The sequence below is a fragment of the Panthera leo genome, chromosome D3 (assembly GCF_018350215.1).
Source record: "Panthera leo isolate Ple1 chromosome D3, P.leo_Ple1_pat1.1, whole genome shotgun sequence".
In the NCBI taxonomy this organism is placed as follows: domain Eukaryota; kingdom Metazoa; phylum Chordata; class Mammalia; order Carnivora; family Felidae; genus Panthera; species Panthera leo.
In genome coordinates, this window is record NC_056690.1 from 91827176 (window position 1) to 91845306 (window position 18131).

At 47.1% G+C, this 18131-nt stretch overlaps 1 protein-coding gene across 6 annotated transcripts in view; it reads left to right on the plus strand.

The window, feature by feature from the left end:
- ZNF236 (zinc finger protein 236) overlaps positions 1 to 18131 on the plus strand; it is a 106599-nt gene that overhangs the window by 33999 nt on the left and 54469 nt on the right. For all 6 annotated transcript variants that reach the window (XM_042911193.1, XM_042911194.1, XM_042911195.1 and 3 more), the window contains 3 exons: positions 132 to 360; positions 13443 to 13715; positions 14956 to 15159. In XM_042911193.1, the coding sequence (XP_042767127.1) occupies positions 132 to 360; positions 13443 to 13715; positions 14956 to 15159 (706 nt within the window). The remainder of the gene's footprint in view (positions 1 to 131; positions 361 to 13442; positions 13716 to 14955; positions 15160 to 18131) is intronic.

Sequence of the window (18131 nt, forward strand, 5' to 3'; positions counted from 1 at the left end):
GTGTAGAGCTTTATGTCTCGCGGGGCGGAACTAGGATTCTGTGGGCGAGCCTCGTCGCACCTCCGTGGTTGATTTGGGCGGGCGGGTTCGGGCCTCACCCCTGCTAACCTGTCAGTTCTGTTCTGTCTCAGCAAGCCTTAGAAAACAGTGGGCTGTCTTCAATTCCAGCTGCAGCGCACGCTCACGGCCCCGGCCACGCCACGACGCCCTGCGCGCAGGGGCCCGCCGCGGACACGCCGCACGCCTCGAGTGAGCCGCCCCCCCCCGCCGATGCAGAGCCAGACAAAGAACAAGAAAGCCCGGAGAAGTTGGAGAAGAAAGACAAAAAAATCCTGAAGAAGAAATCGCCACTTCTCCCCGGTAATTTTCATACGCGTCAAGGCCGAGACGTTTAGGCTGCCATAGTGCTTATCTTTTAAGAAACGTGCCTCCTTTTTCTTTTTTTTTTTTTTTTTTCTCGAAAAGGCGATAGGTCTGTTGAACGTTCTGATGGTGTCAACCTGTTTGTTTGATATTTCAAAACCACGACAGTCGTAAAACTTAGGCTGCTTTTCTCCCTGTGATTGGCGTCTCCTCCCGACAGCCCCTAGGGCTTTACCCCGGCGGTCTCTGCCTGTCCTCGATGCAGCAGCCTCTCGGCCACCCGCGTCCTCCCTTCCACCACGGCACCGCCATCCCGCCGGCTGGACCCTTGCCGGTCCCGTCCGCGCTCACTCCTCGCCCCGTGGGTCCGTGAGCTCTCCGTGAGCCGGCCCCCGTGCCTCTGCGGCCTCCCTCCCTGGCCTTCGGGATGCTGGCTCCCCGGGCGTTTGAAACAGTCACACTCTTTTTCAAGGGCCATCCTCTGCCACGGGCCTTTCTTCAGCGGGAGTGTCTTCTCCCCTTCTCCGCCGCGTCCCTGAGAGCTCCGGCAGGCCTATGAGGCCATCCGAGGCCGGCACAAGTGCGGCCTCCCTGTGGAGGCTCGGAACCTGCCCTTCCTCTGCTCAGTGCCCGCAGCGCTGGCCCTTAGAGCCCCCGTGCAGACTGTAGCGACATTCTGTTCGTTCCTGAGCACCCGTGGGGCTCAGCGTGGCTTCATAGAGGGGCAGACGTTCCTGCATCGTTCTTGAAGGAAATAGGTTTCTGTCTTTGGGGCAGGAGTGTTCCCACAGAAATGTTTTCTTGGGGACCGGCTGTGTGTCTCTCGGAGTCTGGGGAGCAGGTGCTCTCTGAGGGGCAAAGCGCTCATCTGTTAACGCTGCCTCCTGACACGCATTGTCTCAGTGTTGACATGTGGCCACAAAATCCTTGTTTCTCAGCCCACAGACCACGGTGGTTCTAGTCCCCTCTTCCCCTTGATCTGGCCCCTCGGCCCCAAGTGAAAAACCGGCGGTTGGAATCTAAGCAGTTTATCATCCGGGGATCCCCGCTGTCCAGACAGGAGAGGAGGAAAAAAAGCACATTTCCACATACTTTTATTCACTGTACGAAGCCTCTGGGTTAGAAGTCCCCCTTGCATTTCTGAGTATCTGCTTCACGTGCACGAATAAGCTGCTGGAAATCCGCAGCCCGTGAAACCTCTCCCGCGAGAGAGCACCGGCCACTGTCCGGTTACTGGGCCAGAACCTTCCAAGGTGCCGTGAGGTGGCCGCAGGCAGCCAGACTCGCTTCCCCACAACACTGAGGCGCGCTGGCCCCCAGATGGGGGGAGGCACTCGGCCCTGGGCCCGGAGACCGCGCTCCCTCCTGCCCCGAGCGCCGGATGGGGCTCCAGAGGCCGTGAGGTCACATGCGGCGCTCCGCCTGGAGAGCTTGCACGCAGTGCGTCCGTCTGTTGGGCTGTGACCCGAGTAAGTCACATACACGTGTAGACCGCTGAGCAAGTTTATGCGGTTCTGCTGCGTTTTCGGTCAACTGATCCTCAGGACGAGCTGGAGCTGGCGCTTGTTTTCTTCGTGTGCTGAGAAAAGGTTGAGAGACGGGTTGAGGTAAAAGCTCTTTCTTCTGCCTGACACTTTTCAGGGAGGAGCGCACGTCTAGCATAGGGACTGTCTCTGCAAACACCTGTTGGAGGGAGGGGAGGGCTCTTGTCGTCCTGAGGAGACCTCACGAGTCAAGGTTTTGTTGTTAGCTCATAATTAACCACATATTTCCAGATCGAACACACTCCATCTAAAGCTGTCACTGTTTGATTTATTTAGTTTTGTGAGAGAGAATGTTTTTAGTCGAATTGGGTTATTTGAAGGGGCATTTTGCATATTAATTTAAAATTTAATATGCTTTTTTGTATATTTGTCGTAAAACTTGTGACGTATAAATCATTCTTAAAACTTCACAGAGTTTGACATTTGTTATAAACTACGGGCTCCCTAGGAGTCACAGTGAAAGGTGTTTTGAAAAGCTGGCAGCTTGTTCCTTTAGGTATGACAGTGGTTTAACTGCTCCGTGCGGACGTCTCTCCTAAGGCCAGAGAGATTTCACCCTCTTACACCAGAGCAGGGTCTTGAAATCTTAACCTCTTCTTGATGACTTAGGACCGTGAACTTGACCCCTGCTCTGTGCTGTGATAGGCCGGCATCTGCTTGACCCGTTGCAGGACCTGGGCCCCTGATGCTGTGGGCTTCAGTTCCTCTGCCCTGGAAACTACATTTATTATGGCGTGCGTATTGTTCTCAGCTCCCTGTAGCAGTCTTTGTCCCGCTCTCTTATTTTGCTGCTTGAGGTCTGCTAAGTGCTTGCAGCTCTGATACCGGGGGGCTTTTATAGCTGCCTGGAAAGTAAGTATGAATCGGGGCACCTTGGCTCAGTCGGTTAAGCATCCTGGCTCTTCATTTGGGCTCGGGTCCTGGGATCGAGCAGTATGTTGGGCTCTGCACCGAGTGAAGAGCCTGCTTGGGATTCTCTCTCTTTCTGCCTTCTCTCCCCCAAATAAACAAACATTTAGACAAAAGTAGAAATTTGTTCTTGGTAAGAACTTTTGCAACCATTATACTTTGTCTAAAAATAACGCGCATGAGCTTATTTGGAGTTTTATGTCTACGTTAAGTAATTCAAGAGAGGGGTATTTTCTTTTTATTCTTCCTTTTCTTTGTCTTTAGATGGTCTGTGTTGTGAATAAAGAAGATTTCTGGGTTCGTCGTTCAGATACATTGCTTGTTATTTTGTATTGTTTTATGCTTTTCATATAATACAGTATAGAAAACTTTAAAAAGAAAAACTTATTCATTTGGACGTAGTTGAATTTAGTTTGAAAATTCCATGATTTATCTCATTTGTGTACAATTCTTTGATGGTAAGATTCAGAGTTTAGAGGATTTTCTTCAGGTTTTGTTTTGAATTATTTGTCATTTGTAATTAAATCTAAATATTATCTTAAATTTTTTTTTAATGTTTATTTATTTTTGAGATGGAGAGAGAGCATGAGTGGGGGAGGGGCAGAGAGAGGGGGAGACACAGAATCCAAAGCAGGCTCCGGGCTCTGAGCTGTCAGCACAGAGTCCGACGCGGGGCTCGAACTCACGGACCGTGAGATCATGACCCGAGCTGAAGTCGAACGCCTAACCGACTGAGCCGCCCAGGCAGCCCAAATATGAATATTATCTTTACTTAAGACCTTTATTGTTTTGAATGGTAGTCTGGTTTTGAGCTGAGTCCCTGTTATGTACTAAATATAATACACCGTCAAGTATTAAAAAGGACACTGAGCTACCAGACGCTTATGGTGTAGCGGAGTCTGTGCGTGGACGGTGTGCGGCAGTCGAAAGCAGTGTCGCGGTCGCAGAGGCGTATTGTTACAGATGTGCTCCGAGTTTAGAGATAGGAGAGCTCAGCGGACCACAGCGAGAAGGTGAAAGCTTTTGTGAGTTAGAGGGACGAGAACTGAGTACTGACGGAAATAGAGTGAAGCGTGTGGAGGCCTCGGTGAGGGTCATCGTGACCAGTTCATCACACTTGTGTTTCTGTATCAAAAATTATTTTAAAAAAGTTCTAGCGTTAACTTCTGCTGTTGACACATAGCTCACGTTGTATGCAGACTGAACATTTAATTTTTTTTTTTTAACGTTTATTTATTTTTGAGACAGAGAGAGACAGAGCATGAACGGGGGAGGGTCAGAGAGAGGGAGACACAGAATCTGAAATGGGCTCCAGGCTCTGAGCTGTCAGCACAGAGCCCATCGCGGGGCTCGAACTCACGGACCGCAAGATCGTGACCTGAGCCGAAGTCGGCCGCTGAACCGACCGAGCCCCCCAGGTGCCCCCAGACTGAACATTTAGATAAGGGTGTGTTGGGTCGTGGTCTCACAGAGGAACCGTCGCTGCACAGCTCACGGGAGCACCGGCGAATCATCCTCTGCAACCAGGCCTGAGATTTTGGAAGGACCTGATAAGTCCTGCACTGTCTCTGCCTGCAGCCCGTCCTCTTCTGTTGGGTTTTTCTTACTGATTTGTTGAAGTCCTTTCTAGACCCTGGATTTGCTTTGTTATTTATTTTTTTGATTAAAATTTTTTTAATGTTCATTTCTGAGAGAGAGAGAGAGACAGAGAGAGAGAGAGAGAACAGGGGAGGAGCAGAGAGAGAGGGAGACACAAAATGAGAAGCAGGCTCCAGGCTCTGAGCTGTCAGCAAGCTGGAACTCATGAACTGGGAGATCAGGACCTGAGTACCTGAGCCAAAGTCGGATGCTTAACCTGCTTAACTGGCTGAGCCACCCAGGTGGCCCTTCTTTGTTATTTATATGTGTTTTGAATACCGTATCCGACACTCCTTAAGGTGTCTTTTCTGCCACAGTGTTAAGTAGACAAAGTAGGGAGAGTGGTCCCTACATAGTGCAGATGACAACTGCCTCTTGCGTCCTGCCTTTTAAGGGGTTTGGTTTGGATTTGGCTTTTTACTATAGGCTTTTCTTAGAACCTCTCAAATTTGGGAAGCCGCCTTCCATTGTTGGTTTAGTAAGAAGGCTTTTTATTTTCTTCTCTATGTTGAATATTATCAAATGCTTTTTTCCCCTCTGTTGTTATGATCATGTGTTTTCCTACTTTAATCTGTGAGGTGGTAAATCACAGTAATTGATTAATGGGAAGCAAACCACGTCTTCTGTTTGGGCTTTTTTCTTTTTAATTTTTTCAACATTTTATTTTTGGGACAGAGAGAGACAGAGCATGAACGGGGGAGGGGCAGAGAGAGAGGGAGACACAGAATCGGAATCTGTTTGGGCTTTGATGTGACTCTTTCCTTTCTCTTTCTCTCTCCCCCTTTCCTCCCTCTCTCATGTTTTCCCTCTATTGTGTTTTTTTATTACACATTTTTGAATTTGCTTGGCCAATATTCTTTTTCTCAATTTCACTTAAGAAAATATGCCTTTTTTTAAATAAAAAAATGGATAACCGGTACTCACTTTTAAATCAGCGTATGAAACCGTTCCTTTTTATAGAATGTACATTGGTCTTAAAACAACTTGAAGAAATGTAATTGCTCTCTAGAAGAAACTAGTTTTGATCATTGTATTCTTCTCCTACTTTGTGTGCAGACACATAAAGGAAAATTTTTAAACATTTATATCCAGCGGTTTTTAAACAGTACAGTTTTCAACAGTGGTGGTCTTTGTAAAGGCCTTAAGGAGTCAGATAAATGAAGTTTAAGGTTCTAGGTACTAGGATAGGTCTGTGACGTTTTGGCATTATTTCTGTATGCAGGGATCTGAGTTGGCTTGTAGCAAATTCTCTGGTTGTCTCTCACCTGCGTCACTTGGGGAAAACTACACCCATTTTACAGAAAGTTATAGTACGGACACTGCAGTAAGCTCGAAGCAGTGTTTAAGAGTTCAGTGTGACCGGCGGAGAAAATTCCTTCTTTATAAATTCCTTCCTGGGACGAAGCAGGAGGGAGACGGGCCGTAGGCTTTGCTTTCTGGGAGACACCTTTGCGTCACTTTGAAGGACTTCCGCATCAGGCTTCTGGAGCGCTTGCGAAAACTCGTGAATTATTTGCAGGGCTCCCCGAGAGGAGGGTGGGTGTTCTGGTGAACACCGCGCACCGTGGGCTCCCTTCCGGGTGGATTGTTTCTGGGACGCCGCGCACACCCGTGGAGCCGGCTCCGAGGTTCCCGCTGCGGGTGCTGGGGAAACACGCAGAGAGGCGCTGCCCTTGGGGTCAGAATCCGCGAGGCCGCTGGCTGTGTCCTCCACCCTCGACTCGGACCGGCCCTGAGCGGTCCGGGAGCACGTCCTCTGTGCACTTGGGTCTGGATATCGGATTGCTCCTCGGGGACGGTGTCCCCGCACCTTGCTTGCCCTGACCCAGCTCGCCCAGTGACGGTTTGCGGGCGGCAACGTGGCTCCTCCGTGAAGCAGCAGATTGGTGGTTTTCTCCCCAGAGCAGCACCTCCAGAATTGCATGAAGCCGAGGTGAGCAGAAGTAGCGAACACGAGGCTTCGTGCGGCATCACCGTGCCTGTAATCTGGTCGATAGAAGGCACCAGCTCCCGGGGGGACCTGTGCCCCAGCTTCCGAGCAGGTGTCGGGAGGTAGATGGAATGGACGGCACCTCCTGGGGGCAGCGGGTCACGCGGGGACGGAAGCGGGGACTCCCCTGCTGAGCGCACCCCTCTGCGAGGGGCAGGGGGGCGCCGGCAAGCCGCGCGGTCCACATGCGCTTCGGAACAGCCGCGTGTCCCGCGGTCTGTGGAGCAGAGAGCCTTGCCGGCCCCCCGGCACATCCACACTGGCTCAGTCGGCCGGGGAGGCCTGCCTTCCTCGTCTGCGCCAGCGAAGTTTCTTCTGAGGGGTCCTGGAGCCTCTCCAGGAGCGGAAGGGACAGATCCCTCCCCGAATGCTCGCCGCCTTTCCTCCGGGCGCCAGGTTCCGGCCGGCCCCGCAGCTGTCTCGTCGTTGGCACCTGCACAGGTGCTCATGGGGCGGGTCGCCCTCCTCCGCCGCCCTGCTGTACCCGGGAGAGCTCTGGCGCATCTCGTCTCCTGTTCAGGGTGCCCTCCGTGAGAAAGAGGTCAGTGGTCCCACCGTCCCCCGTCCCTGGAGGGCCGCCGGCAGGGGAAGGATGCCGTGCTTTGGCGGTGAGAGCTGCTCCCTGGACAGTTGCAGCTTCGGAGATCTCGGGGATCTCCCGGGAGAGCGAACCCCCGACGGTCCCTGCGTCCCTCCCCGGTGGAGCACCCGCTCTGGGACGCCACGTGGGCAGGGAGCACCGTGAGACGGGGGGCGGGGGGCATCTGGCGGCAGGACAGCGCTCTTACTGCCCCTACCTCGGGGCAGCGCGGGGTCGCCGGTTCAGCGGGACCGGGGGCCCGGCCCAGGGGACAGCCGCGGGGTCGGGGAGACTCAGTCACACACAGCACTAGTGCCGGCTGTGTCCTCTTCCCTGCAGACCTGGCTTCCTCCTCCCCCCTCACTCCCAAACACACGTGCTTTATCTCAAGTCCGGTTGTCAGCCGGCCCGCACGGTGGCCTCCGCCCCAGAGCCACGTGGGCCGTTAGAGCAGGTGCCATCGTGCTCAGGGCCCATAGCTGCCACGGCGCCCGTTTCAGCGCCTGGGGTTGCGTCTGAGCATTCCTGCTGTCTCCCTGCCTCATTGATGTGGCCCAGCCAGCTGCCAGTGACCGTCCCCTCCATTTCCCGCTCCGGGAATCCGGCCAGGAAGTCCGAGGTGTCCTCCTGCCGATCGCTGAGAAACCCGGTAGACCGTGGGACTGGACACAGAAATTTTGCGCGGTCCACTTTACCAAGAGTCTGTCCCTTTGTGTACGACTCCAAATAAGTGGTCCCGTGGCGTATGGCCCAGCAGCCTATTTAACGGCCCCCTCACCTCGGGACGCTGGCCTGTCACTTCCGAGTGGGTGTCCCAACGTTGTGCAAGATTCAGTGTCCTGCCTCCGCCAGGTGCGGGCTGCACTGTTCCCACAGGGCGTCTTTTGCCAGAGGATCCTGCGGCCTCTGGTTTCCACGTCACTCCACGACCCACTGGCTGAGTCGGAGGCCGCGAGGGTCCAGTGGTGCTAACCTCTCTCGCAGTCCCGTCGGCCGCTGAGACGGCGTGAATGACAACGACGGCCGTCCAGGCTGGGGCCACGTAGGGAGACGCTGTGGGACAGAGAGCGAGGGCACACTTGGGCTGCTTTGCTTCGTTTAAAGTCTTCTCTGTAGATTCAGCATCTGAACGTGGATCCTGAGATATGAGCGTCTCCCCGGTTGTTGTTGAACAGTAGTTAAGTCTGAGTATTTGTATTCAGCTTGATGTTCCAGTAGAAAGCAGAACGACTTTCTGTGACTCCGGACCGCACCTGCGGCCTCTGGGCACACCTTCCGTTGCAAGAATACGCCAGGGCCTTCGTCCAGCGCCTGAAGCGGCCCTTGGAGTGGGTCCTACAGGAGCCTGTCTGTCTGTCTGTCTCTCCTGCTGTCCTGCAGTTCTCCGACAGCAGTGGCTGTGCGCTCTGGCCCCCGGATGAATCCACAGGCGTCTTCCCGTCCCTCGGTCCTGCCTCCCCCCTGCGGCACCCAGGTCCTCATCACCTCGTCACCCTCGTCACCCTCGTCCTCCACCGTGGCCGAGGCCGATGCCGGGGACACGGCTGGCCGCGTCCCCAGTAATTCCTCCGGTGTGGAAACCGATTCAGGAGTGAGGAGGACACCTCTAGGGTACGGTTTTCTTCGTCCTGCCGAAAACCTCTCGTGGCGCGTAGGCTTTCCATCACGTCACCCTGTCTGCCTCAAGCTCTGCGTCTCGCGGACCCCGCGAGACCTCTCACGCTGTGGCCGTTGTGAGCTTTAGGTTTCCAGAACTTCACACCCGGCTTTTGCTTCTTCTTTGCCTGGTAAATGTACCTCCGAAAACTGTCTTTCGAATGCAGACTTTTTTATTTGAAGATTTCATTTTATGTTTTTTTTTAAATAATCTCGACACGTTGGCCAACGTGGAGCTTGACGCATAATGCTGACACCCAGAGTCGCGTGCTCCACCGCCGAGCCGGCCAGGCCCCCCTCCCCTCGCATGCGGACGTTTCTGAATGTCGTGTCGTCCCCCCCCCCCCCCCCCGGGGCGAGTCCACCCTGACGCAGGTCCCTGAGCTCTGCTGCACGTGCGTGCTCGAATCCCGCACCTGAGTCCCTCCACGGGCAGGGGTCTGCCTGCCGTGGTCGTTGGCATGTGGTGAGCACTCTCCTTGAAGTGGAGCTGGGAGGACAGAGTGCTCTGAGAGAATCGCTCTCAGATTCTAGAATTCCACAGATGTCAACGTGTGCCTCGACTTTTCCACTTATTGGCACCTGACCTGGGGCGGGTTCGCTAACCTTCGTCTGTGCGATGGGGCGGTGGCAGAACGAAAGGGAGAGACCTGAGTGTGAGGAATAGTGCCTGACCCGGGATGACTGCTGCGTGGAATGCACAGATTTAAAAATGATTTTGTAACTAGGTGAAACTTGCTCTTGCCACGTAATTCAAAAGATACAAAACGGTGTGCAGTGAAACGTCCCCTGTTCATCCTTGTCCTCCACATAACCCCTCTCCAGGGCAGCCGCTGTCACTGGGGGTCTCTGTCTTTTAAACAAGTACAGGCATGTTATTATATAGTATGTATCGTATTGTTTTTCAGTATGTTGGGGGGCATACTGGGTGTGTGTGTGTGTGTGTGTGTGTGTATGTGTGTGTGTATAAAATCTATATATAATCTTTCTTGCAGTTTACTTTTTTCCACCTGATATTTTAGAAAATATCTAGAGATTGTTCCATTTTATGGATAAATAATAACGTAGGTTATTTGCAATCTTGCAAATACAGGTGATAATAAATACAAATTTATTTAATACCCCTTCAAATACTTTAGTGTGTGTGTCCTAAGGTCAAGGATGCTGTCTTCTAGAACCAGAGTATAGACCTCAACATCAGGGTAGTGAAATTGATCCAGTCCACAGATCTTGTTCAAATTTCAGTATTTGTATCACTAATGTGCTTCATATCAAAAGAAAAACAATGGGGTAAATGTTGCTGATTTTCCTTCCAGGGCTTTCTGACAGTTTATACCCCCATCCACAGTGCATTGGGGTATCTGTCCATTTCCTCACAGCCTTTTGAAGGGATTGTTACCAAATTTGGGAACCATTTTTACTCATCTGATAGGTTAAAATGGTTTCTGATTGTAGCTTTAATTTCATTTCTCTAATAAGGAGTAAAAAGGTTGAGCAACTTTTCATGTTGAAGAGCCACCTACATTTTTTCATTAGCCTGACTTGATTTTTATTTGCCATGATACATTAAGGATGATAGTATTTTGAGAGCATATATTCTTTTCTAATTTGTCGTTTTGAATTAAAAGGGAGAAATATTTTCTATACCCAAATTGGTAAGTGTTTCACAGATTTTGGAATTCTACAATACTTAGACTTCAACGTGGACGTTATGGGAAATAACCTCTTTTATCCAACGCTTTCATACTTTCATTTTTTTTTAATGTTTATGTTTGAGAGAGAGAGAGAGAGCGAGTGAGCACGGGGGAGGGGCAGAGAGAGAGGGAGAGACACAGAATCCGAAGCAGGCTCCAGGCTCCGAGCTGTCAGCACAGAGCCCATTGCGGGGCTTGAACCCATGAACCGTGAGATCATGAGCTGAGCCGAAGTCAGACGCCCAACCGACTGAGCCACCCAGGTGCCCCTCATACTTTCATATTTTAAGCTGAATCTCTGACTCAATTTAATTTTTTGTTTTTAGATGGGCACCCCGCTGTCCAAACACCATTTATGGACTAAGTCCTGCTTTCTCCACTGAAACACTGTGATACCGTTCTGTTCGTTACCCTCCCAGACCTGTATGGGTCTTTTCCGGACCGTGTTCTGGGCACGAATCTGTCTTTCTGTTCATGTCTGCTACCGGTATGCTTTCGTGTCTATGGGCCTAGTCCTTTCCTGCTACGCTTGACGGTGTGTTTTGAACGATTTTCCCATACTTATTTTTTCATGTGTACTTTAGACTTGTCTGCTAAAGCTCCAAAACTCTAGTTTTTAAAAAAGTCCTTTCGGTATTTATATGTAAGTGATTTAACCAGTGAGAATTGATGTCTTTATAACTTTTAGTCTTTGTACCGAAGAATAGGGTGTAGATTTCCATTTCTTCAGATCTTTTCTCTGTATTTTTTCATTTTTCAGTGGCATTTTAAAATTTTCTTCTGGATTTTGCTTGTAGATATGATGTTGATTTCCACATATTAAAATGTGTGCCACTTTCTGAGTTTTAAGTTTTTTAAGGCATTTAATCATATCATTTGTAAATCATGATTTTTACCTTTTCCTTTGTAGTTAGTTAATGCTGTATATTTCTGTATCTTACCTAATTTCACTGGCTTGTATCACTAGAACACAATAAATTCATGGCAGTGATAGCAGATTTTTTCTGGACTGTAATAGGATTGTTTTTAGTATTTTCCTATTAAATGAAAACATACTGATATATGTTTGTTCATCTCTTCCTGTTTTCAGACGATTTTTTAGAAATTAGACTAGATATTAAATTTTAGTAATTGCCTTTTCATCTTGAAGACGATTATAATGTATGTTTTTTCTTAAATTTATTAATGTGTTTGAAGAGAAAAGCAGTTGTCCAGCACCAGGGAAAGTTGCCGCGTGGGAACGCACATCTGTTTTTCCAGACCTTTCAGTTTGTCAGAGGGTCGAAAATCTGGATTTAATATTTTAGTAGCAGCGCGTGGGCCAAACAAAGCCCATGCAGGCCACGTGTGGAGACTGCTGCAAGGCCGCCAGTTTGTAATTTCTGTTCTAGTCCGTTCTGGAAATAATTAGAACCTGGTGACAGTTGAATGTTCTGTCATCTTAGATAGTTAAAGGTACAGTTTTCATTCTTGCCTGGATGAAAACCTGATAGGGAGGGTTCCCAAGTTTATTAGCTCATAGATACTCTAGTTCTGTCGCCTTTTTATACCTTGGCTTTTTGGATTTATCATAAGATCTTTAGGTAATTACTGCACTTGTATGAATTAATTTTTACCTATTGGTTTTAAACAGCTTTAAGTTTCAGACTTCCTTAATGTAAACGGTATCACCATAAAATAAATGCTCTCTCCCATTTTTGAAGCCACGTCCCATATTTTCTCTTCTTTTCCCTGTGGTTTGCGTGTGTTCCTGACTTGACCTAGTTTCTGTTGCGTCACTGTTTTTAGAAAAATGTAAGTTTTTTTCTTTTACCTAACCTTATTTCCTATGTTAGTCTTGCAAAGAGCATCATCTTCAGGAAAATACATTTTCGCTCCTTGTAGATTCACTTGTACATAAGGAGAATTCCTTGCATTTACTAATAACAGAAGGACACAAATTATTTTTTGTCTAATAAAGCTATGTCTGTAAAGACACAGTTAAATAAACAGTTAAAATTTCCTGATGAATTTTGTTAACCTGGCCAAAATCTTTCTAATTTTAAGTGGGTTCTTGACCTCACTGTAAATACCTATTTAATTTCAGATAAATAAAGCTAATCAAAATTATAAAAGATAAAAAGTGGTTCTGCTGAATTTTGTTTTTAAAATTTTTATAATTTAGAAATCATTTTACTTATATTTCAGTAAACTCGTGATTTTTCTTTGGATGGAATAGTTTTATTTATTTATTTATTTATGTATTTATATGTTTATTTATTTCTGAGACAGAGACAGAGCATGAGCCGGGGAGGAGCAGAGAGAGAGGGAGACACAGAATCCAAATCAGGCTCTAGGCTCTGAGCTGTCCGCACAGAGCCCGACACGGGGCTCGAACTCACAGGCCTTGAGATCGTGACCTGAGCCGAAGTCAGACGCTCAAACGACTGAGCCACCCAGGCGCCCCTGATGGGAATAGTTTTAAACCTGATTGAAAGTTGAACGATAATATTTAAAGTTACAAAATAGTCTTTTATGTTTGGTCGTGAGCTATTTCTTTGTCATAAGTATTTATGAATGCCTTTTCATAGGGCAAGAATTCATGGTCTCCCAATTACTTGCGTGGGGATTACTTGTTTGTTATTCGTGGTATCAGATGGGCTCAGACAGTGCTTTCTCCGCCTTCGTCTCCTCATATCCCGAGTTCACTTTGGAGTCGTTTGGTCACGTGTGCTTTTATTCACATGTACAGTGGCCTGAGTTTGTACGCTTGCCTTTGGTTTATGTGTATTACCTGTCCAGTTAGCCCTCTTCCCTCCCTTGGGCCATGATTTGTGTTCTCATGTGACTGTGAAGATTTTCTGCAGGATTCACTCATAGTCTTCCGTCATTTCAGTGATTATGGAAATTTCACCTTTTTCCCTAACTGATCGTACATCTTCTGCTGTGGCAAAAAAAGTAGATAGCTCTTTCATAGGTACGCTGTTGTTTCGATCTAACCCCAGACGGTCAAGTGCCTTAACGGTGGGTAGAAAACACAAGGGCCAGACAGGCCGAGCTGGACTGGTTGTGTTTTCTTTCGGCCCCAGGTTCGATCCGCGAGGAGAACGGTGTCCGGTGGCACGTGTGTCCCTACTGCACCAAGGAGTTCCGGAAGCCGAGTGACCTGGTGCGCCACATCCGCATTCACACCCACGAGAAGCCCTTCAAGTGTCCGCAGTGTTTCCGGGCCTTTGCCGTAAAGAGCACCCTGACCGCGCACATCAAGACCCACACGGGCATCAAGGCGTTCAAGTGCCAGTACTGCATGAAGAGCTTCTCCACGTCGGGGAGCCTCAAAGTGCACATCCGCCTGCACACAGGTGCCCGGGGCTCGGGGCCTTCCCCTCCCGTCCCCTCCGATTCACGGGGCCTGCGGGCAACAGCCGAACACCCTTCCCAAGTCTCTGTGATCACCTTGGTAGGCTAGGCTGCAGGTATATGCTGGTCCACAGAGTGACGGGGCTAGATGCCCACAGAGCCCGCGGCTGAATGAGGGAAGCACTAAGCACTGGCACTCGGAATGAACACAGGAGGCAAAGGGCCAAGAGAGGGGTGTTGGGGGCCACCGCATGCGGAGGTGGAGGAGGTGGGCCTTTGTAAGGAGACGCCTGGGTGGGGGGGGGGGGGCAGGGAGGCAAAGCCTGATGCCTCTTCACTCTTTCAGATGTTTTGTCGTCAGGATGAAGGCATGAAAACATTCATATTTAGGCTGTAATTTCGTTTAGGATCGTTTTGTTGTGATACATTCACAGATCATAAAATGGACTCTTATTTTGCGGTGAACTCAGAATTCACTTTATTCAGAAATTGTGCAACCCACCCAACTGTCTGTTTTCAACGTTTTTAGCATCCCGGCCCCACCAAAGAAACCCCGTATCCATTAGCAGAAACTTCTCCTGCCCACCTGGGGTTCCGGGGCTGAGCTGATCATGTGGAGGAGTGTTTAAAAAAGCTGACATTTGCTGGTTTTGTTATGTGCCCTTCTTTGGAACCTCCGTTTTCGTTTACCGATAAAATTGTAAATGAAGGAATTTCCTTCAGGAAAGGGAATTGATAGCAGAGAATTGTGAAGAGGACATTATTACTGTCAGCAGCAGCAGCATTATTATTATTTACAATCACTGACAACTACCATTTACTGCTGTTTACTAAATGCTCGGAGCTGCTGAGTGCTCGTTAAACATGAGTGTCTACAATCCTGGCAGCCAGCCTGGAGGCAGACGTTGTTCCACGTTACGGATGATGATTTGAGAGAGAGCAGTCTTACTGCCCTGGAGTATTCCTAGGGACTGAATATTTGAGTATCTGAAGGTTTAAATGTTTTGCAATGCGAGGATAGCAAATCTTTTTTACTTCCAATGATCTTAAGACATACCTTAACATCTATAGTATGCACTGTATGCAGACAGGGGAAAATAGCTGCATGACATCCATGAAATTGTGCGCATGAAGCGACAAACTATTCAAGTCAATATTAAACTACTAGAATTTTACGTTGGCATTAATTGTTGAGACGTATGTTCTTGAAATAATTCTGCCGCGTACTTTTATTTTTATTAGGAGTCAGACCTTTTGCTTGTCCTCACTGTGACAAAAAGTTTCGGACCTCAGGCCACAGGAAGACTCACATTGCTTCTCACTTTAAACACACGGAGCTAAGGAAGATGAGGCACCAGCGTAAACCGGCGAAGGTTCGAGTCGGCAAGACGAACGTTCCGGTCCCTGACATTCCTTTGCAAGAGCCGATTCTCATAACTGACGTAGGTAAGATTCTCTTCCCTCTTGCACCTTGCAGAGAGTATATAAGTGTTTTGTCTACACAGTGGTAGACCGATGGTTACGGGGAGACAGTTTTAGCGTGCTGTTCATGAAGTGTTTGTGGAGCACTTTTGCTTTACGGCCCGGTGTGTTCCACAGTCAAACTGAAAATCCTAGCTCTGTCTAAGCTACTGCCCAAATTGTGTTCTTGGTTAAGAAAGAAAGGATGTGTCCAGCTGGAGATACTGGCACGTAAGTCCTCACTGAAGACAAATTTCTGCCTCAGTGGAACCGTCAACGTGGACGAGGGTTCTTCACGTGAGATGCGCAATCTGCTTTGTTACTTTCATCTTAAAATCCCTACATGACAGGTCACAGGTTTTATATGGGCTGCTTTCATCTTTGGACTTAAAAAGGAAAACTGCTAGCGTTTAAGGCTTTTTTTTCCCAGGCTCAATGTTATTAAGGTTAAACTATGATTTTATTATCTAGAAACACTGCTTATGAGAAAGTGCTAAACAAAATTAAAGAAACTGCATTAAATTCTGGGATAAAACTTACATTTTTATACAGTTTCTGTATTTTATTAGGTCTTAAGCAAGATAATCCAGTCCATGAACAAAATTAACATCAAAGTATAGTTTAATATAAATAAAGATCATATGGTATAAAGGGAGATATTTTAGATTAATATGAATTACAGTTTGCTAATAAGATGATCAATAATCATGAATTTTTTTTAGTTTATTCTTTTGAGAGAGAGAGGGAGAGAGAGAGAGCAAGAACATGAGCAGGGGAGGGGCAGAGAGAGAACGCCAAGCAGGCTCTGCACTGTTAGTGTGGAGCCTGATGCAGGGCTCGAACTCACGAACTGTGAGATCATGAACTGAGTGGAAACCAAGAGTCAGACACTTAACGAACTGAGCCATCCAGGCACTCCTCAACAATCATGAATCTAAAGAAAAAAAAATCATGAATCTTTATTTAGGAGCATAGCATCACATATATAAACCAAAAACAATTAGAAGAAAGGAGAAATATTCAAATTGTAAAGTATAGTGAAAATTCCTCAATTAGATCAATTTAACTAAACGGTGAAACTGAAGCGGATTTGAAGTACACATATATATAAAAAGGGTTATTTAATAGTTTCATAGAATCTTTTACTCTATAATACTCTTTTAAACATGCACGGAATTGAAGTTGGTCAAATCCTAGGATAAGGAAGAATTTCAAATTTTCAAAAGTAGATACTGTACAGGACACAATCTTTGATTGTAACTCAATGAAAACATAACAGAACAAAGCTAAATGTGTTAGCTGTAGTTCAGATAGCTAACACATTTGAAAACTTAGATGAAATGGATCTTTGCTAGAATCATGTTCTTCTATCATGATTGACTCTAGAAGAAATGGAAAACCCCCAAACAGACAAAAGATTGAAGGTCGTCATCCTCCCCAGGGTATCATTCTCTGTTGATTTTATGTGTGTGTTGTACTGAGCTTCCTGGAAACTGTAATTCTTAGGGTATTAATTGTTCAAACCCTAGAAACTGACAAAGCTCCCATGGAGGTTAGAATGGCTTGATGTTCTTGTCCACTTTTGGTAGCTCACAAAGCAAAACAACACACTGATTTAATGTGTATCCGATCTTCACCATAATCTTTAGGTTCTCAATGGTTTGTGTCATTCCTGAAATGAGGAAAGTCTCTGAGAGTCAGGACAGATTCAACATTTGTTTAGTGGCCCTAGAATTTTCCTTCATGCTTTCAGAGTTACCCTCAAATTACCAGTTTTTTTTTTTCAGGTTGCCATTAATAAAATTAAACATCTGTGGGTTTCTTGGCTTTAACTTTCTTTTTTAAAAAAAATTTTTTTAACGTTTTTTATTTATTTTTGGGACAGAGAGAGACAGAGCATGAACGGGGGAGGGACAGAGAGAGAGGGAGACACAGAATCGGAAACAGGCTCCAGGCTCCAAGCCATCAGCCCAGAGCCTGACGCGGGGCTCGAACTCACGGACCGTGAGATCGTGACCTGGCTGAAGTCGGACGCTTAACCGACTGCGCCACCCAGGTGCCCCGGCTTTAACTTTCTAAACCCGTAGTTAAACTACAGTCCTGATACTCCAGACTTTTTCCCAGGTTAAAATGGGTACATTTTACTTGTTGGTTTCACAGATAGCTGGGAAACCAAACTTAGATCAAATTAGTGGAAGCAGAATTCTCCTTTGGTCCAGGCTGAGTGAGACACATGAGGGAAATGATTCATATAGAGAGGGCTTCCCATTATAGAAGGTAAAATATTGTAAACAATTATTTACAATGCTTAACGTCATTGTCATTTATATTTGTGTCTGTCCCTTCTTTCAGACTCTGAGCTCCTCAGGGGCTCTGTAGAAAAGATGTGACTTTAATAACCTTCCGGGGACAGATTTTGATAAAAATGTGACAGAGAGGGTTTTAGCACAGATTAGTTACAGTTACTTGACTTCATTGAGAGATGAGCTGTTCTAGTTTAGCCAAGTTACTTAAAACACAATATGTCACTTAGGCTAAGACTGTCACTTCAGAAAGTTAGAATGCATTAAAACTACCATAGCAAGTAATTTAGTCTGCATATTAAGGAAGCACAGTTGGTGGTATGGTATTATACGGTCAAAAACTTTGAGAGCTGTATAGGAACTTGAAAATAGTCATTCAAAACTTCTCTACATTCTTCATTTGTACAGATATAAAAACTAAGCTCTAGAAAGAGTTATGTTGCTTTTACATTATACAACTAGCAAGATAGCATGAATCTCACTGGTAATGGTAAATATGTAGTCATAGTTAGATTCTGCATTACAACAATAGTGGTGCACACTTTACTTAAAACTCTGGTTTAAAAGTTAAAAAAAAAAAGGTTGTAAAAATAACCATAACTATAGGCATTTGCTGTTACATAGTATAGAAAAAACATAAATTTTATCAGCAGT